At 48.0% G+C, this 21,142-nt stretch overlaps 1 protein-coding gene and 1 long non-coding RNA gene across 2 annotated transcripts in view; one reads left to right on the top strand and one right to left on the bottom strand.

Moving 5' to 3' along the window:
• Positions 1-21,142, top strand: part of LOC309358751 — a 129,329-nt gene that overhangs the window by 49,033 nt on the left and 59,154 nt on the right. The gene's annotated exons all lie outside the window — the stretch shown is intronic.
• The window catches only part of SV2A (synaptic vesicle glycoprotein 2A), a 49,408-nt gene continuing 29,098 nt past the window's right edge, over positions 833-21,142 (bottom strand). Inside the window, exons 3-13 of the mRNA XM_081891457.1 lie at positions 20,298-20,478; positions 18,852-19,003; positions 18,284-18,417; positions 16,581-16,670; positions 14,815-14,925; positions 14,468-14,556; positions 11,404-11,568; positions 10,209-10,342; positions 9,671-9,874; positions 6,153-6,312; positions 833-1,179 (exon numbers count right to left, since the gene is read on the bottom strand). Of these exons, the coding sequence (XP_081747583.1) occupies positions 996-1,179; positions 6,153-6,312; positions 9,671-9,874; positions 10,209-10,342; positions 11,404-11,568; positions 14,468-14,556; positions 14,815-14,925; positions 16,581-16,670; positions 18,284-18,417; positions 18,852-19,003; positions 20,298-20,478 (1,604 nt within the window). The 3' untranslated portion in view covers positions 833-995. The remainder of the gene's footprint in view (positions 1,180-6,152; positions 6,313-9,670; positions 9,875-10,208; positions 10,343-11,403; positions 11,569-14,467; positions 14,557-14,814; positions 14,926-16,580; positions 16,671-18,283; positions 18,418-18,851; positions 19,004-20,297; positions 20,479-21,142) is intronic.

The raw sequence follows: 21,142 nt of genomic DNA, 5'->3' as shown, positions 1-21,142 counted from the left end.
GACACAGATGCGCAATGAATGTACAGGTTGTGGAGAGGCTCACAAGAGCGAAGCCCGGTTTGCGGGACGGCAGGGCCTGTTTGGCACCGCACCCAGAAACCCGAAGGCTCTTCCTCCCTTCCTGCAGCAGTGCCACCCCCATCTGGAGCCCCGAAACGTCAAGCTAAACGAAATCACACACCCGAACCGACGCTAGTTTTACACACCCAGAAACGGACGCTACAATTTGGGGGAGGTTGTTTTGTTTGTCTCCCCCCGCTGTATACACACACACGCACACAAGTGGGATGGGTGTGCACAGAGACACAAAACGTGCCTCTTGAGAACCCCTTTTTTAAAAAATAAAAAAGAAGGAGGAGATGAAAGGAAAAGGGGACGTTTGGAGCACGTTAACACACCCGAGATCTGTGAGATTTACTGTTTCGTACAAGCTTACACATTGGTGTAAAACATCGTCACATGTCCTCTACCAGATAGTTGGACACACATGCACACATACCCCAGCTTGGATTGGCGAAGTGGTTTGCGGGGGGGGGTCACACACCCTGAAATGCCATGGGTTCGGGAGGGGGGGTCACGCCGCCGCCCCCGATGTTTGACCTCTGACCCGTCTGCGTCCCTTTTGCGCAGAGAGACAGAGAGAGAGAAAGAGAGAGAGAGGCGACTTTGCGCCTCATCCGGCCCCCCTGCTATTTCGTTGGGGTCGTTTTTTGGGTGGATGGAGGCGGAGTGAGGATTCACACATACACCGATAGCCACGAGAGGAAATTGGGGAGAAGGGCCGGGGGTGAGATTTGTCTGCGGGCGAAAGCCCAGACCACGGTTGGTCCCCCCCCCCCGGTTGAAATGGTACGACAAGACAGTCACAGTGTCTACAACTCTAGATCTGTCACTTGCCCCCCTCCCCTGGCAAGTGGGACGGGGCAGGCGCGGATGAGGGCGGAGTGCGAATCTCTCTCTCTCTCTCTTTTTCACACACTCACACGGACGCACGCTCACTGCAGCACCTGCCCCCGTGTCTCCGGCAGCTTGAGGGCCAGGGAGCTCCCCACGGCCAGCGCCGCCGACGCCAGAAGGATGGGCACCGCTTTCGTGATGCCCACAAAGGACGTGAAGATGCTGATGCCCAGGACGGCGGCCAGTTTGCACAGGGCATTGAGGAAGCCGAAAGCGGTCGTCCTAGAAGCAAAGGAAAAAATAAAAATAATTTTATTATCAGAACGTCGGTGGTTCGAATCCCCACGACAGGGTGAGCTCCTGTTCCTCGGTCCCTGCTCCTGCCAACCTAGCAGTTCAAAAGCACATCAAAGTGCAAGTAGATAAATAGGTACCACTCCGGCGGGAAGGTAAACTGCTCTGGTTCGCCAGAAGCGGCTTAGTCATGCTGGCCACATCACCCGGAAGCTGTATGCCGGCTCCCTCGGCCAGTAAAGCGAGATGAGCACCGCAACCCCAGAGTCGGTCACGACTGGACCTAATGGTCAGGGGTCCCTTTGTAGCAGGAAACCCCCCCCCCCCAGCATTCAGTTTGTACAAACTTCACACACACTCACACTCACACACTACATACGCTATGCTTCTGTTATAAATTCATAGAAAATCAACCATACATCGGATTTGCACTGTTCCACTTTTATTTTACTCCATGAAGGAAGGACTACAAAATGGGGAAGGTTTGATACAGGCCAGCCATAATCCCTTGACCATCCCAGCACATCCACAGGAGCCCTGCCCAGTTGCTATGCCAACCCTGATGGTCCTAGACAGAAGACAATCAAGATCACAAAGTTACAGATAGGTAGCCGTGTTGGTCTGCCATAGTCAAAACAAAAAAAATTCCTTCCAGTAGCACCTTAAAGACCAACTAAGTCAGTTCTTGGTATGATCACAAAGAACTTGCATACGGGAGTGGATTCAGCATGGACTGAAACAAAGGACAATGATCAGATCTTCCCTCAGGGGGCAGGAAACTGCGACTATCTTTTGTCTTCTGAAAATGACTCATGGGGAGGGGGAGAAGGGAACCAGCCAGGTGACAGGACACTCAGGTTACCACCACAACTCCTCCCTCAACCCCTCCTTTCTGTAATGTATGCATGATGTTTCTGGGGGTGGGCTTGACCTACAGGATGGGAATTTCAAAAGTTTTTATAAGGTCTTGCACACCATTTTTCTGTCTTTCCTCTCTCCTGCAAGTGAGGGGAACACCCTGTTGCAACAGTTCAATAAAGGCCAAGCCTACAGGCTGCTGATTTGCTCCAAGTTATCCTGGTTGGTGTCTTTGTTTTTGTCCAAGGGAGCCCTCGGATTTTTCCGGTAACACTTTACCTTTACCTTTAAGCCCAGCCATCTGACTGGGGTTGCCCCAGCCACTCTGGGCAGCTTCCCACAAAATATAAAAACACAACAAAAGGTATTGTGTAAGGTATCGGTTGTGTTTAGAATAGATTTATGAAAGATTTAGAAAACTTATTGCTTAGAATATTTGTATGAGATTGTATGGGGGAAATACGGAATAGCAGATACAATTTTGCTTAAAATGTATATGGGAAGTGCAGTCTAAGCGATGGAAGTCAATCAGTGAAATTTTATTATTGAGATATTTGAGGAATAAATTCTTCTAATTTTTCTTCTTCTTCCAATTTTTCTTTTTCTTTTTTCTTTTTTTCTTTTTTCCTTTTTGTTCTTTTTTATATATGTGTGTGCTTATCTGAAATATGTATGTATTTGCAGTATTTTGCTTGTACTGTATTTTGTAATAATTATGTTAAATAAAATTTAATAATAATAATAATAAATCAAACTTCCCTTAGGATACCTTCGGAATATCAAGGAAAAGATGCACATAGGGGTTGCTGTTTTTTTCAGGGAGAGAATTTGTTCTCCAGGCAGCTGCATCTCAGAATCAGGAAATAACTACAAGTTATTGACATGCACGGCCTCTCTTTGGGCACGATAAGTCTGCCAGGCTTTGAGGTGGCATCTCGCCATGGGGTATCTCGTGTTTTAAAAACACAATCTTTATACCAGTGGCTTGCTGATCAGGAAAAACCCGACTCCTCGCCCTAGCTGTGCAAGGCAGCGACACAAATGGAGGAAACCAGAGCCAGTGTAGCGTAATGGTTCGTGTGTTGGACTAGGTAGGGCCTGGGACAGCTGGGTTCAAATCCCCCGCTCAGCCACGAAGCTCACGGGGTGACCTTGGGCCAAGTCACTGCCTCTCAGCCTCACCTACCTCACAGGGCTGTCGTGAGGATAGAATGGGGAGGAGAACCATGTGACTAACTAGAGATCATAGCTGTCAAGTGTCCCTTACTTGGCGGGACAGTCCCTTATCCCAGTGCCGTGCCCCGCTGCTGTCCCTTATTGATGATGTCCCTTAAATTTCCCGGGTTTCAAAGGAAGCAGCTCCTCTCCCTCCCTCCCTGCCGGCCAGGGAGGAGGGAGGCTCCAACTGTGTTGCTTGGCTGCGTTGCTTACCCAATACAGAGTCTAAGAACGACTGGGGGTGGAGCTTGCATGCCTTGTGCCGATCAAATCGGCCGCATTGCCTGGGGACTCGCCCTTGCTCAGCGCTTCCCAGCGGAGAGGTGACGGTTGTTTCCCTTGCTGCATCCCCTTTGCCGGGTTGCTGCGCTGTGGGAACCACCGCTTGAGGCTTCATTTGGCTGCTGGCTGGGCTTTCTGCCTTTGGCTCGGAGGGGCTCAGAAGTTGAACATACCTGTGCCCTGAAAATCCCTTATTTTAGCTGCTGATCCCTTATTTTCAAGGCTGCTGGTCCCTTATTTTCAAATCTGTAAGTTGACAGGTATGCTAGAGATCCCTGGGGGGGGGGCGTTGTTGTTGTTGTTGTTGTTGATGATGATGATGATGATGATAGAAAGAGGAAACGGAAGAGGGAGGGCATTTAAAACAACAACTACAACAACTTGATCTATACAGTGGTACCTCGGGTTACAGACCGCTTCAGGTTACAGACGCTTCAGGTTACAGACTCCACTAACCCAGAAGTAGTACCTCGGGTTAAGAACTTTGCTTCAGGATGAGAACAGAAATCGTGCGGTGGTTTAGGTTAAGAACGGACCTCCAGGACAAATTAAGTTCTTAACCTGAGGCACCACTGAATTTTGTAAGCCTTCGCTTTCAGGTTTTTCGCTACCTCCAAGCAGCGTATAAATTCTTACTAATAAATAATCAAGGAAATCAACACGTCTTGCTGATTTCATTACATCTGCTCTGTCTTGCAAAGCCTGTTTGTGCTGCTGCTTCGAAACAGACCTCAACCTCTGTGACCTGACCTCTAAGCTTTCGCCCCTCTCTCTCTCTCCTCCCACCAAAAAAACGCAGCTCTGGGTTTCTGCTCCTCTCCAGGAACCATTCACCCTGCCTTCTCTCTCTCTCTCTCTTTCCCTCTCTCTTCCCCCTCCTCCTTTTCTCCTGTGCTGCCAAGGTCCCTGCGGGCAGCCTGGGCTGGCGTGTGACTGGCAAGCTGGATGCGTCACTTTTTCTCGGTTTGCCCTCATTTCCAATGCTAGGCAGCCTCTCGCTTCCCCCCTGCAAAGTGTTTATCCCTGAAAGGACATTGAAGGTGCTGGGAGGGAAGGGACAGGACCACACCGTCATGAGGTTTGGATTTTACACTTTCTTTTTTAAGATGTTGCAATGCAGGGAGGGATGCAATTAACCGCTTTGGGCCACCCCTAGAGTCCTTCACAATCTAAACAGCTCCCATAGCTCTGGCGTCGCAGAAGCATTCAGGCAGTGCTTCTGAACCCTCCTGCCCCCATTCCCTGAAAAATCATATACATTGTTGTCCTTGTAAACCATGAGGACTATCAACTTGGGATCTGGGGGTTCTTTTAAGCGAAATTCTTGATTCGCAACAGGAGGGTTTGTGGCAGCATCTGAATTCACAGGAGCCAAAAGAAAGATCCGTGACACACTTTATGAGGACAACACCCCCCTACTTTGTACAATTGCAGAGTTTGAAGGGACCGCAAGGGTCATTTGGTGAAGTCCAACTCCTCCCAAATGTTCTGGATTGCAGCACCCATCACCCTCTGGTCAGATGATGATTGCAAGGGGTGTCAGCTGGTGAGTTATGATTTCGGGGAAATGGCCTCGGGGGCCAGGATTACCCTCCGGGTTTCCCACCCCTGCAGTGAAGGACTGCCCTCTGCAAATGGGCACCCTGCCAGAAACCTCTGCACCTTAGAGATTTTGGACCTTCCAGTACAATTTCCTCCTCTGTGTTTCCTCCTTGTAATGGCCTGGGACTCAGACTCGGAACCAGAGGAGTCTCAGTCCGCACCGGATCCTTTGCCTCAGGCATCATCTGAACCAAGCCTGGGGCCTCATCCTGAAGAGCCCCAGTCTGCACAGGTTCCCCTGCAACAAGCACCAGCTGGGCCAAGTCAGGGGCCTGAGCCTGCCCTGGCTCCGGATGCAGGGATGACCTCGTTGCCTTCAGCTGGGCCATCACTTACAGCTGCTCCACTACCAGTTGGGTCAGGGGAGGCTGAGGCAGCCTCTGGGTCTAGTAACCCACTGAAGTCTCCCGAGCTGCAGAGACTGAGGTCTGAGAGAAGGAGAGACCTGAGTACTCGCAGGAGGAGTGCTCGCCGTCGGGCGAGACAGGGAGGTGAGTTGCCGGGGGATCAGGACCGGCCGTTACCCCGACAAAGGCAGTCAGACTATGCTCCAGGTTGCGGGAGTAACATTGCTGTATGCTAGATTCTGCCTGAGATCCTGCACCTGTCCTTGTCTGGTTTCCTGCCTTGGCCCTGTTGGAGTGACTCCTAGAGGAACCTACAGTTTCTGGACCGGTCCTGGACCACGTTTCATGGGTTACCCCCGGGCCCAGCACACTCCTGCCCACCTTCTGAAGGGTGACCCTAGGAGCCAACCCTCAGTGGCTGACCCACCTCCATCCCCTCCGATTGGCTCCAATCACCACAAAGGGAAAGAGGGCTTCTTCTCATTGGCTAGGAATGCTCCCCTTTCATGCCGATGGGTCGGCTCCAGGATGGTGGAGGCGGGGTCTCTGCCACAGAAATAGCCTTTGGCCACCACTCAACCGCAGACCCCTACAACTCTGGTAGGCTTTCCCCAAGAAGTGGGGTTTCTGCAAAGAGGAGGATGAAAGGCTTACCTTCTATCCGATGGGTAGAGCTCGACCGTGAGGACATCCAGGGCATTCCACGAAGCTATGCTGACCCCACCAAATAGGCAGAGGAGGGCGATCATGGCGGACTCGCTGTTCCCGAATGACAGGAAGAAGCAGCTCACGCAGGACATGACACTCGACCCGGCTTGACGTGTCAGGGAGAAGATGGGAGGGGGGGAAGGGAAGAGACAGGAGTCAATGGGATTGTCCTAATTCAAGGTTAGGCATGTCTGACTGCACCCGTTGCCCTCTGCGTCCATCGCAGAAGCCGATCTCTTAGGAATCATCAAACAAGTTTCTAGACCTCATGGGGGGAAAGGTTCAAAACCCAAAGGAGGGCTCGGTATTACTGGCAGCCTTTTGAGTACTGCTAAAAATAAGAGTTTCTGCAATAGTGTAGATTAACGGGTGGTACCCAGCTAAGTGCTACTCAGAGTAAACCCATTGGATTAATGGAGCCCAGTTAGCCATGCTGACTTAATTCAACCAGTCTGCAATTTCAGTTGAATACAGCCAAATAATAAGAATGTAGCAAACTTTGTTATTAGTTCTTTCCTGTATACAAAGTGTGTAAATATGTTTATATTTGTCTCGAGAGAGAAAAAGAAAATGCTCTCTCTCCAAAGCTGTCAACTTTTCCCTTTTCTTGTGAGGAATCCTATTCGGAATAAGGGTAAGGTAAAGGGACCCCTGACCATTAGGTCCAGTCGTGGCCGACTCTGGGGTTGTGGCGCTCGTCTCGCTTTATTGGCCAAGGGAGCTGGCATACAGCATGACTAAGCTGCTTCTGGTGGACCAGAGCAGTGCATGGAAACGCGGTTTACCTTCCCGCCGGAGTGGTACCTATTTATCTACTTGCACTTTGATGTACTTTTGAACTGCTAGGTTGGCAGAAGCAGGGACCGAACAACGGGAGCTCACCCCGTCACAGGGATTCGAACTGCCGACCTTCTGATTGGCAAGCCCTAGGCTCAGTGGCTTAACCCACAGCGCCACCTGCATCCCTACAGGAAAAGTTGATAGCTATGCGCTCTCTCTCTCTCTCTCTCTCTCTCTCTCTCTCTCTCTCTCTCTCACACACACACACACACACACACACACACACTCATTGATTTCCCAAGGTAACTGGGTAACAGTTAGATGCAGTAGACTTAACCTGTGCCTGGAAAAGTGTCACTCTTTCAGATCTCCGTGCTTTTCAAGGGAGAAGAAAGGTCGTCACCCTCACTAGCTTGGGGGAGACCTCAAGGGGGGGGGGGAGCGGAGGGCTCCCAGGTGCCACGATGCCAACCCTCCCACCAATGTAAACTGTTCATCAGAAATCCTGCCCACGCACCAATTTGGTTCCTAGTTCTCCAGAAGCTTCGTTACTCATTCATTCATTCAAAATCAGCAACTATTCACACAAATGAAAATGCAGTCCTGTTGCCTAGTATGGCCTTTTAAGCAAATCGCACAGGCTCTTTCATGGGGGAAACATTAACGAACGAGGCCAATTAGCATGAAAGTCAAAAGGGCCACAAAGCAACAGATTCCCTGCCCCTCCGAAACCTTTCTTTGCACCAAAATGCACTGACACAGAATCGTAGAGGCGGAAGGGACCACAAGGGTCATCTAGTCCAACCCGCTGCAATGCTGGGGTCTTTTTGCTCATGGGTAGGCAAACTAAGGCCCGGGGGCCAGATGCGGCCCAATCGCCTTCTAAATCCAGTCCGCGGACGGTCAGGAAATCAGCGTGTTTCTGCATGAGTAGAATGTGTCCTTTTATTTAGAATGAATTTCTGGGTGATATTGTAGGGCCTGCCTGGTGTTTTTACATGAGTAGAATGTGTGCTTTTATTTAAAATGCATCTCTGGGTTATTTGTGGGGCCTGCCTGGTGTTTTTACATGAGTAGAATGTGTGCTTTTATTTAAAATGCATCTCTGGGGTATTTGTGGGGCATAGGAATTAGTTTATTTCCCCAAAATAAATATAGTCCGCCCCCCCCCCACAAGGTCTGAGGGACAGTGGACCGGCCCCCTGCTGAAAACGTTTGCTGACCCCTGTTTTTGCTCAACGTGGGGCTTCAACCCACAGGAGTCTCAGGCTCTAGCGACTGAGCTGCATTTTGTGTGCAGTGCAAGAACTGAGCGGAGTCCGATACTAGATCAGAATTGCAGCGCAGGGCTGGGGCAATCATTCCCCCCTGTGCCCTTTTCTTAAAGAAAACGCCCTCCTCCTTTGCTCCTGAAAAGAACCTGTCATTTACACTCATGGAGCAACTTAAAATTCAGAGTGTGGGGGAGACAGTTTTCAACAGGAAAGCAGCACAAAGGAATTGGCTCTCGGCTCTTACTCATGCCACAATCCTGCTCTAGATCTGGGGTCCCTGCAGCTGGCAAAAAAATAATAATATAGACACACTAAGGCATGGTCTGTTTTGGCCATCAATATCCCGTGATCTGACCGGTGCCTTTTCCCCAGTAATTAGGTGGGAAATTTCCAGACAGGACATTCCTATCCGTATATAAAGCCTTTAACAACTTGGGGAAAGTTTGCCTGCAAGATTGCCATACTCCTCAAACCACTTGCCACCAACAGAAGTGGCACTTCTAGAGGCGCTACATAACACCCATTTCTCATTTGCAAGAACTCAATCTTTTAGTGTGCCAGCAGCTACACTGTGGAACTCCCTGCCTATTGAAATTAGGCAGCCGCCTTCGCTGTGCTATTGAAACTGTCCCAGAAACTCCAGCGGGTGCACAATGCTTCAGCGAGGCTCCTCACGGGGTCCCTGCCATGGGAGCATATTCACCCAGTGCTTTACCAGTTGCACTGGCTCCCAGTGGAGTATAGGGTCAGGTTCAAAGTGCTGGTCTTGACCTTTAAAGCCCTTTGTGGCTTAGGGCCCTTGTATCTACGGGACCGCCTCTCCTGGTCTGCCCTGCAGAGGACCTTAAGGTCCATGAATAACCATAGTTTAGAGGTCCTGGGCCCTAAGGAAGTCAGACTATCCTCCACCAGGGCCAGGGCCTTCTCAGTGGTGGCTCCGACCTGGTGGAATGCTCTGTCCCAGGAGACCAGGGCCCTGCAGGATTTAACCTCCTTCTGTCGGACCTGTAAGACAGAGCTATTCCGCCTGGCCTTTAATTTGAATTCAGCCTAATCTTTTATTTCCTTTCTCTTCCCTCCCCCTCCCCTTTTATGAAGATCGCCCGTTCTGAGACCCCACAGCTAATTCTCCCCTGGTCTCCTCGCTGGCCCAAGTAGGACCAATTCAGCCAGCTAACCCTGGGGGTTACCTAATGCTTATTTCCCCTAAATTGATTTTTGAATTTTATTTTTATTCATGTTTTTGTACTGTGTTTTATGCTGCTTTTATAATTAAGTGTTTTAAATTTGTTGTTAGCTGCCCTGAGCCCGGTTTTCGAACTGGGAAGGGTGGGGTATAAATAAAAAATTATTTTTATTTTTATATCTCTTTAATCTGTGAATGGCGACAGGACTACCTCTAACCCTTACCCAGCATCCGAAGTCGCCCGATTTTGTCCATCAGGAGCGCAGAGACTATATTCCCCGGCAGGACAGCGAGAGTGCCCAGGAAGCTGACAAAATAAATCATGTAGGCATTGTTGTCATCGCTGAAGTCCAGCTGGCAGCCTTCTTTGTTGTGGAGAAAGGTGCTGTTGATGATCCGGCTGTTGATGAACTTGTACTCAAAGAGGTCTGTGGGTCAAGAGGAGACAGAAGGAGGGTTAATTTATTTTTACTTATTAAATGAACTGCAGGGGGTCAGACTAGATGATTCTTGGTGTCCCTTCCTACTGTACAGTCCTGTAGTTCTACATGGGCTTCCACAATGTACAAAAGAATAAAAGAGAACTCACTTAAACAACTGGTCCTACCAGGAGGTGGCATGACTTAACCATAGAATAGGAAGGAGCCCCAGGATATATATTTTTTGTTCAGATGTAATTTTCATTGTAGGAACATTTGAAAAATTGGAAAAAGAAAATATTTTTAAAAGGTTTTTTTGGCACGCGGCAGCCTCAGACTTTACCCGTGTTGTAGAAGACGGTAGAGATGAAGGTGCAGTTCTTGAAGAATGTATTGCTAGATGTGATGTCCTCAAAATAACATTCCTCAAACAAGGAGTCGATGAAGGACACAGACTTCATTTTGAGGCTTATAAACCTGTCATGAAACAGAGAGGTTGTGGGTTTGAGTTGGGTGAAAGATTCCTGTATTGTCAGGGGTTGGACTAGATCAAGGGTAGGCAAACTAAGGCTCGGGGGCCAAATCCGGCCCAATCGCCTTCTCAATCCGGCCCGCGGGCAGTCCGGGAATCAGCGTGTTTTTACGTGAGTAGAATGTGTCCTTTTATTTAAAATGCATCTCTGAGTTATTTGTGGGGTGTGTCTGGTGTTTATACATGAGTAGAATGTGTGCTTTTATTTAAAATTACAGGGAACCAGGCAGAGGGCCTTCTCGGTAGTGGCACCCACCCTGTGGAACACCCTCCCACCAGATGTCAAAGAGAAAAACAACTACCAGACTTTTAGAAGACATCTGAAGGCAGCCCTGTTTAGGGAAGCTTTTAATGTTTAATAGGTTATTGTATTTTAATATTCTGTTGGAAGCCCCCCAGAGTGGCTGGGGAAACCCAGCCAGATGGGCGGGGTATAAATTATTATTATTATTATTATTATTATTATTATTATTATTATTATTAAATGCATCTCTGGGTTATTTGTAGGGCATAGGAATTCGTTCATTTTTTTTCTTTTCAAAATATAGTCTGGCCCCCCCACAAGGTCTGAGGGACAGTGGCCTGGCCCCCTGCTGAAAAAGTTTGCTGACCCCTGGACTAGATGACCCTCATGGTCTCTTCCAACTCTACAGTTCTATGATTCCATCCCTAAAATTCTCATCCAAGGATATGATAGGGACAAGTCATAACCCCACCCCGCTGAAAGTTGAGCACCACCGTCGAGGGTAGTGTAAACACCAAAACAGAAAGGTATTAGTCTGGCATTAAAAGATAACTATCTTGGTGCTAGGTGTGTTTCCCAGGAGAAAGCATTCCACAAATGCTAGAGACGGGGGCCACCACTGAGAAGGCCCCGTTCTCGCGCAGGACCAACCAACAAGGAACAAACTCCCAATGGTCTTGGTCATGACCCATCTGGCGAACCAGAGCCTATCATATGGTAGGGTTGCCGCATTTCGAAGAGCAAGAGAGAGCGGCCACCTACTTGTCGTTGAAATACTCGCTGCGGGTGTGGATCTGGTTTTCCAGCGTGAAGTTGAAAGTGATGTGGCGCACAGACTCGTTGTTGAACACCTTGGTGCGAGAGGCGTACTCAATGTTCTGGAGGTGCTTGATCATGTCTGGGAACCAGACGGTCAGACCGTAGTAACTGCCGGAGGAAGGGGAGGAAAGAGTTAGGAGGACTGAGACAGAAGGGAAATCTCTGGAGACTTGAGTCAGACTGAACCACAAGTGTTCTATGCAGAGAAGATCCCGTAGCACTTAATACTTATTTGCACCAGTTTGTTTCTGATCACAGTTCAGAGACCCCCCTATAAAATCCCCGATATTGGTTGTGGGTTTTGTGGCTGTCCGGTTACAAGACTAATTCAGGGGCTGGCAATTTTTTGGTGTCATGGCCGACTCTGGGATTGCGACGCTCATCTCGTTTTATTGGCTGAGGGAGCTGCCGTACAGCTTCCAGGTCATGTGGCCAGCATGACTAAGCCGCTTCTGGTGAACTAGAGCAGCGCACGGAAATGCCGTTTACCTTCCCGCCAGAGTGGTACCTATTTATCTACTTGCACTGGCGTGCTTTCAAACTGCTAGGTTGGCAGGAGCTGGGGCCGAACAACGGGAGCTCACCCTGTCGCGGGATTTGATCTGCCAACCTTCTGATCGGCAAGTCCCTTTACCTTTACCTTTAAGTAATCTTGCAGCCCACCAGGGGGCAGTACCACCCACCTTGGGAACCACTGGACTAATTAATGGACTAATTGGTCTGATTTGCTATAAGGCAGCTTTCCGATTTCCTTAGACAACACACACCCCGCCCACAGGCAGAAATAACACAGTTCTGCTCTGTTAGGTCAACTGCGTAAAACAATCCCTGCACATGCTCAGAGGCATATCGTACAATCGTGTCGGTGATGGAGATACGGAGCAGAGAAAGCCAGTTTCGTTAACGAGGGTGTCGCTTTGTTAGGCTTCGAACGGGCTATCAGCCAGCGAAGCTTTCTCCCCGCACACCTGCAAACCAAATCGCCAGCCTCCAGCCATGACTGATCCATGAGCCGTTTGCAATTATTTCCTCTTTGAAAATGATTTCACTGACAGCTCCAATTAACGAGAGCTGCCTGGAGATCAGTCATGGAACTGCGGCTTATGACGCTGCCTTTTTCACACACACTCTCTCTCATTCTCTTTCTCTCATCCGTCCCCCTGAGTCATATCAGCAAATGAGTTTGGTGGTTACGGGCTTTGGGAGGAAAAGGGAAAAAACATTAAAAAATATTTTTAAAATATTCTCCTTACACCGCTGCACAAATTGGTAGCCTTTGATTCTGGCTGCACGGCAGTCCTTCTTGCATAAATTAAATAGCAGCTCCGTGTTTAACTGTTGCAGCAGCTGGATATTCACCTGCTAATGAGCTTGCAGGAGAGTTAGCGGGGTGGGAAGTTGGGGGTATCAAAGCCTATAATCATAGCTGTGCAACCCCAGAATTCAAGGGGGTTGTTTCGCAGAGTAAGAGGACTTTAACAGGGGGGAATTAGAGTACAGTGGTACCTCGGGTAACATACGCTTCAGGTTACAGACTCTGCTAACCTAGAAATAGTACCTCGGGTTAAGAACTTTGCTTCAGGGTGAGAACAGAAATCATGCTCCAGCAGCACGGCTTCAGGTTAAGAACAGTTTCAGGTTAAGAACGGACCTCCAGAACGAATTAAGTACTTAACCCAAGGTATGCAGATGGTGCTGTGGGTTAAACCACACAGCCTAGGACTTGCCGATCAGAAGGTCGGCGGTTCAAATCCCTGCGATGGGGTGAGCTCCCATTGCTCAGTCCCTGCTCCTGCCAACCTAGCAGTTCAAAAGCACGTCAAAGTGCAAGTAGATACATAGGAACTGCTCCTGTGGGAAGGTTAACGGCGTTTCCGCGCACTGCTCTGGTTTGCCAGAAGCGGCTTAGTCATGCTGGCCACATGACCCGGAAGCTGTACGCCGGCTCCCTCGGCCAATAAAGCGAGATGAGCGCCGCAACCCCAGAGTCATCCGCGACTGGACCTAATGGTCAGGGGTCCCTTTACCCTTTACCTTACCACTGTAGCTGGAGATTGGGGTAGGAGGTGAAGGAAGCAGTTTTGCTGAAAGAGGAATGGAGCTATCAGGCACAGCACTGAAAAAACTATGACCCCAACCTGGATTACAGTGGCACCTTGGTTCTCAAATGCCTGGGTACTCAAACACTTTGGTTCCCAAATGCCGAAAACCCGGAAGTAAGTGTTCCGGTTTTTGAATGTTTTTTGGAAGCCAAATATCCAATGCAGTTGTCGGCTATTGTTTCCAGGGAGCCTGCACCAATCAGAAGCTGCGCCTTGGTTCTCGAACATTTTGGAAGTCAAACAGACTTCCGGAACGGATTAAGTTTGGCGCTTTTGTTTTTGCTATTTATTTTGGGTTTTTGAGGCTTTTTCGGTTAATATGTTTTTGTGACTGTGTGAAACCCAATTCAGCTACTGATTGATTGATTGATTGATTGATTGATTGTGTGACTGCGGAAATGGATAAAAGCCCCCTATCCAAACAATGACCATCGTCAGTGTAGGTAAGAAAAAAAAAGTAATTCACATTTTTATCCTCTACAATACTGTCTTATTTATTTTATAGTACAGTACATTGATTGTTGCTTTCCTTTTATGGTCTTGTTAGATAGTAAAATTCATGTTAAATTACTGTTTTAGGGGTTGTTTTTCAAAGTCTGGAACGGATTAATCCGTTTTGCATTACTTTCAATGGGAAAGCACGCCTTGGTTTTGGAATGCTTTGGTTTTGGAACGGACTTCCGGAACAGATTACGTTTGAGAACCAAGGTACCACTGTATATGTTTTAGTCTATTCTATCACAGCTTTAACTTTCTGTACGGTTTAAATTATTGTTGCCCAAAAAAAAATTGTGATAATTTTATTGTTTTATATATTCTTTGCCTTGAGGGCTTTTTCTCCTACGATCAAGCAGTATATGAAATTTATGAAATAAATAAATGGAATAAAGCTATACTAGCCCCACCTGAAGGACATGGTGAACCACACCGCCATCATCATGAGGGTCACCCGACGGTATTCAGGAACAAAGCACTGGTGGAAATTCGCCCAGACCTGTAAAAAGAGAAAAACACATTTTGAGCCTCTCCGGGGTGGGGCTAGGGGGAGGGAAGAGGGTAAATCAGTGTAGGTTTTCCACAGTTTGCTGAAGTGTGCAGGATCGGACTCTGAAGGTACTTCCTGTCTGTCTGCAAATCGTTGCCAGAATCAGGGAACAGCGACGGAATGTGGGCAAACAGTGCAACCTTTGTGAGGGAAGTGAGAGGGCAGTTTGGCTGGACCCACCGAGCCTTCGTTGCTCCAGAAGCTAACCTGCTGGGAAAGGTTCAAGAAGCGGACCATCCAGCGCCGGTACCAGGTCCCCGTGTCGGACTGGATCTCTACCAGCTCGTCCTCCTGTTTGATGGTCTTGATGTGGGTCACCTGTGGAGTAATTTAAAAAAAAGTTGGAGAGGGAAAGTGATGACACCTTTCTCTTCCAGGCTTTTTAGAGCATGGTTTCCCCCAAAATCTAGGGTTTTGGACTACAAATCCCATCGTCCCTAGCTAGCAGGACCAGCGGTCAAGGACGATGGGCATTGTAGTCCCAAAACGGCAGGAGATCTAAGTTTGGGAAGTGCTGCCTTAGATTCAGGGCAGGACCTTGCAAGTTTGTATACTGTGAAAGATTTCCAGCAGGGGCGTTGCAAGGTGTGAACACAAGAACTAACAGGTGCAAATTTAGATTTTTAATGTCACAGAGGTGAGCCGCTCACCCTGCAAAATCGCCACCCAAAGCAGTTAGAACCTAAGTAGATAAGAAGAGTCCTGCTGGATCAGGCCAGTGGACCATTTAATTCAACATCCTCTTCTCACAGGGGCTAATCAGATGCCTCTTTCTGGGAAAGCTTCAATAAACACACAAGACATAACCGGCTGTACGTTTGAAAAAATAATATATACTATTCATTGTACTGAATTGTAGATTTCAACAGAAGTAGCTCATAAAGTTCAACGGAAAAAGTAGAAGACCCAGTGGATCAGTTCATTCTCTAATCAGTTTATATGTGAAAATGTCTATTCCACCTGTCCGTTCATAGAGTCCAACAATCCATAAGAAAGGTTGTTGCAGTTCAGTATCAATCAATCCTTTATTAGGCATAGCAAACCACACACTATCAAACAAACAGCGTATACAAATTGTGGAAAATACGAATTCAGCATAACAATTTGCATAAATAATACAGGAAAACACAGCAAAACAAGGCTAATATTCTGGAAATCCTTGTCTTAGACTCTGCGAAAGGATTCTGTGGAACTGTAACAACCCTTCATGTGGATTATTGGACTCTATCAACAGACAGGTGAAATAGACATTTTCACATATATGGACCTTATGCATAAACTGATTAGAGAATGAACTGATCCACTGGGTCTTCTACTTTTTCCATTAAACTTTATGAGCTGCTTCTGTTGAAATCTACAATTCAGTACAGTGGTACCTCGGGTTAAGTACTTAATTCGTTCTGGAGGTTTGTTCTTAACCTGAAACTGTTCTTAACCTGAGGTACCACTTTAGGTAATGGGGCCTCCCGCTGCTGCCATGCGATTTCTGTTCTCATCCTGAAGCAAGGTTCTTAACCCGAAGTACTATTTCTGGGTTAGCGGAGTCTGTAACCTGAAGCGTCTGTAACCTGAAGCGCCTGTAACCCGAGGTACCACTGTACAATGAATAGTATATATTATTTTTTCAAACGTACAGCTGGTTATTGTGTTTATTGAAGCTTTCACGTAACCAGAGGTTTGTTGTTGTTGTTCTTCTGGGAAAGCAGCGAGCAGGATTCGAACACATGAACCCTCTCCCTTCCTGTGGTTTCCAGCAACTGGCGTTCAGAAGCTTTGCTGCCCCTGACCATGGAGGCAGAACACAGCCATCCTGGCTAGTAGCCACCGATAGCCATCTCCTCCTCCATGAATCTGCCTAACACTCTTTTAAAGCCATCTAGGTCGGTGGCCATCATTGCTTCCTGTGGCAAGGAGTTCCACAGTTTGTTCATCCATTTTAGTCTGCTGGGACGGTGGCCAGGATGATTCCTCACCGAGAAGACTCGCTCGGGGTGACCCTTGGCTCTCATGTTGGTGTCGTGGACCTGCTTCAGAACCATCCAGGCTTCGTCGTGTTTCCCGTTCTATAAAGGGAAATGTTACAGTTAAAAAAATAACAAAGCCATTAACCGAGATTCTGCCCTGTGTGTGTTACGTCAACACTGTTTAGGCAACACGATGACGATATACATATGTAATAGACCATTTTTATAGAACTCCTTCAAACAATAACAAATTCAAAATGAAATCTTAGATCTCTGAAAGTCTTTAAATGAAGAGAGGTACCGAACTTTCCACGATGAAAGATAAGCTGTGAAGCTTTGTGTATTCAGCAAATACAATGTCCAACACTGAACAGAGATTCCGGATATTGACTGCTGTTTCGTAGATCTTCGTCAGCGTGGTGGGAGAATATAGAATTATTTCATAAACTGAAAATAAAATTTTGTAAAGTGATATGTCATGCAGGTCATCGTCTGTAAAATTTTATTTTCAGTTTATGAAACTCTGTTCAAAGGGTAGACGGAGTAAATCACCCATAATTAAAATATACAATAAACAAGCCCATTAAAACAGTGTTCCTGTTAAAACTTAATAATAATAATACTTTATTTGTATCCTGCCCATCTGACAGGGTTGCCCCAGCCACTCTGGGTGGCTTCCAACATATATAAAAACATAATAAAACATGAAACATTAAAAAGCTTCCCTGCACAGGGCTGCCTTCAGATTCCTTCTAAAGGTTATATGTCATGTAAGCTTTGCTCCACAGCAGACAGCTGTATGAATAATGTCAGTTTGACTCTGTCTCGCCAGAGTGGTGCATGCTCTGGTTATCTCCTGCTTGGACTACTGCAATGTGCTCTATGTGGGGCTACCTTTGAAGGTGACCTGGAAACTGCAACTAATCCAGAATGCGGCAGCTAGACTGGTGACTGGGAGCGGCCGCCGAGACCACATAACACCTGTCTTGAATACGTTTCCCAGCACAATTCAAAGTGTTGGTGCTGACCTTTAAAGCCCTAAATGGCCTCGGCCCAGTAGACCTGAAGGAGCATCTCCACCTCCATCGTTCTACAGGGACACTGAGGTCCAGTGCTGAGGGCCTTCTGGCGGTTCCCTCCCTGCAAGAAGCCAAGTTACAGGGAACCAGGCAGAGAGCCTTCTCAGTAGTGGTGCCCGTCCTGTGGAACGCCCTTCCACCAGATGTCAAATAGAAAAATAACTACCAAACTTTTAGAAGACATTTAAAGGCAGCCCTGTTTAGGGAAGCTTTTAATGTTTAATAGGTTATTGTATTTTAGTTTTTTGTTGGAAGCTGCCCAGAGTGGCTAGGGAAACCCAGACAGATGGGTGGGTTATACATAATAAATTATTATTATTATTATTATTATTATTATTCCCTTGAGAGAGCTTGACCAATCATGGAGCTGTCTCCATGCCACTGTATCACCAGGCAGACTTACTCCTTCACACTGCCTTGGCTGTCTGCCAAACCCTAATTGACTCTGTGTGTGTAGATGCACTAGGTGGGTGCCATTTTGAGGTTCACCTCTGGTGCCAAAATGTCTTGGGCCAGCCCTAGTGACACCAACCCACTGGGTCTTTCCCCTCCCCTATCACCACATTCCAGCCTTGCCCTGATGCCTTCCTCCCTCTCTTCCCCATCTCCCTTAAGCCGTTCTGTTCCTTTTACCTCCAAGAAAAAGCGGGGGCTCTCTGGCATGGTGGTGAGGGCTCCGATGGCGAAGACGGACGGGAAGGCACAGACCAGGACGAAGACACGCCAGCTGTGGAACTGGTACGCAGACCCCATTTGGAAGCTCCAGCCTTCGGATTGGAAAATAAAGATTTGTTACACCCACCTCTCTCCCCGCACGTGCCCCAAATCTCTTCCATTTCACAACATGCCAGAATTGTGAACCTTCCAAAGTGGAAACATGCAAGCTCAGAAATTTGCACTGGGTTCAGAATGCAGATCCCAAGTTTCCAGCCCCTAAGATGGATAAGGGGTGCCAAGAAGGCGAAATAAAATGTCTAGCGTTTTTTGAGACAAGGTGGTTTGCTCCTTGCATGAGTCCCCTTCACATATATGCAAATGAGCCCCATATGCATAATTGATTATGGGTAAAATCCTGCTCTTTTCATGGGTAAAATCCAGCTCTTTTCCCAGTATAGGATTTGTGCACCACTGGGGCCAAATGGAGAGAGGAAGCCCCCAGTCAGTTGGTCTCCTTCGTCCCTGGCAATTTCCCATCCCTTACCATAATGGGGGATGATCGCCCACGCCATGGCAGACGCATAGATGCCCCCAATCATCCAGAACATGCACAACCAGCTGAGGTGCTCCCCGCGCTTCTCCTGGGCCAGGAACTCTGAATAGTAGGAGAAAACGATGGGAATCGACCCGCCAATACTAGAAAAAGGAGAGAGAGAGAGAGAGAGAGAGAGAGAGAGAGAGAGAGAGAGAGAGAGAGGTGAAAAACATGCTGGTGGAGTCTGAACCACTTCCAAGTTCAAGCTGGGCGGAGGGCAGAGGGTAATTTTTGTTTGACTTTAGGTAAAAAGGTAAATATAAAGGTGAAGGACCTGGAAGGTTAAGTCCAGTCCTGGCTGACTCTGGGGTTGCGGTGCTCATCTCGCTTTCAGGCTGAGGGAGCCGGCGTTTGTCCACAGACAGCTTTCCGGGTCATGTGGCCAGCATGTCTAAACCGCTTCTGGCACATGGAGGATCGTGACAAGTGCCAGAGTGCACAGAAATGCCATTTACCTTCCCACCACAGTGGTACCTATTTATCTACTTGCACTGGTGTGCTTTCGAACTGCTAGGTAGGCAGGAGCTGGGACAGAGTGTGGATTCGAACCACCAACCTTTTGATTAGCAAGCCCAAGAGGATCAGTGGTTTAGACCACAGCGCCACCCACATCCCTTGTTTGACTATAACCCCAATTCGAAAAAGCAAAACCCAGACAACCCACTAGATGGTGTAAGAGGGAGAATCAGGTCAGCAGATCCGTTAGCTGTACATTTCTTTGTTTTTTAGTTCTAGCATAAAATCCAGACAAACCAATGCGTTTCGAGCAGGTGTGTGCAACCACTTGCACGCCCCCCATTCAGTCTTCAAGGACATCATCCTCAGAATTTATTCCCCAGAGCCGGAGGTTCAGCACATGGCTGTGTGAGGATATCTCTCTCACACACACACCTCCCTTCATTTTAAAAACAATTTGGAAAAGCTAAGTTCCTAGTTCTCATAGTTTGAATCCCCACGACGGGGTGAGCTCCCGTTGCTCGGTCCCTGCTCTTGCCTACCTAGCGGTTCGAAAGCACATCAAGGTGCAAGTAGATAAATAGGTACCACTCCAGCGGGAAGGTAAATGGCATTTCTGTGCGCTGCTTTGGTTTGCCAGAAGCAGCTTAGTCATGCTGGCCACATGACCTGGAAAAACCGTCTGTGGACAAACGCCGGCTCCCTCGGCCAGTCATGTGAGATGAGCGCCGCAACCCCAGAGTCGTTCATGACTGGACTTCACTGTCAGGGGTCCTTTATCTTTCCCTTTAAGTTCCTAGTTCATGGTGATAGAAAAGGAGGAGAAGGAGGGGGAGAAGGAGAAGAAGAGGAGGAGGAGAAGAAGAAGAGGAGCAGGAGCAGGAGGAGATGATGTGCTGAAGGCCTGAATTTGGGGACCAAACACAGAACACGCCTTACCCCACACCAGAGAGGAGCCGGCAGAAGAGGAAAGTGCCATAACCCTGGACAAAGGAGGAGAAGAAGGCGAAAACACTGTTGACGGAGAGGGACATCAGGAGGCACTGCCTGCGCCCAAGCCGGTCCGCCAAGCCGCCCCAGAGGAAGGCACCGACCATCATGCCCAGGTAAACAATGAGTCCTAGAGGAAGACAAGGAGAGCACATAGCAGAACCACTCACCCCTCATCGGCGGCAGGTAGGGAAGATTCGTCGCCCGGGATGGGGAACCATTCTCTGCCCAAGGGCAACAATTGCATATGGGAAACCCTTTGGGGGCCAAGACTTCCCTCTCTTATACAATAGGCTATTTTTCTGCAAAACTGGCCCTCTCACAGGCGAACATTAAGACTCGTTCCACATTCGTAAAGCAATCGATCGTTTAGTGTGGCAGCACCAACGCTTGGGAACTTTCTTCCTGTTGACATGGTGCAAGCCCCTTCACGGTACAGTCGTACCTCGGAAGTCGAACGGAATCCATTCCAGAAGTCCGTTCAACTTCCAAAACATCCGGAAACCAAAGCGTGGCTTCTAATTGGCTGCAGGAGCCGTCAGACGTTTGGCTTCCAAAAGAACGTTCGAAAACCGGAGCAATCACTTCTGGTTTTCGATCATTCAGGAGCCAGAACGTTCGACTCCCAAGGCATTTGGGAGTTGAGAGGCATGACTGTACACTTTTGCTTAGACAAGCAAACTTGGACCTGGAGACATGAATTTTGTTTTATTCCCTTTGCAACACACTTTGAGATTTTGCAAACTCATGTACAGTGGTACCTCTGGTTAAGAATTTAATTCGTTCTGGAGGTC

The sequence above is a fragment of the Podarcis melisellensis genome (genome assembly GCF_964234715.1).
Source record: "Podarcis melisellensis genome assembly, chromosome: 16".
Classification (NCBI taxonomy): Eukaryota; Metazoa; Chordata; class Lepidosauria; order Squamata; family Lacertidae; genus Podarcis; species Podarcis melisellensis.
Note: the sequence above shows the minus strand (reverse complement) of the source record. Positions and strands in the feature narration are given on the sequence as shown.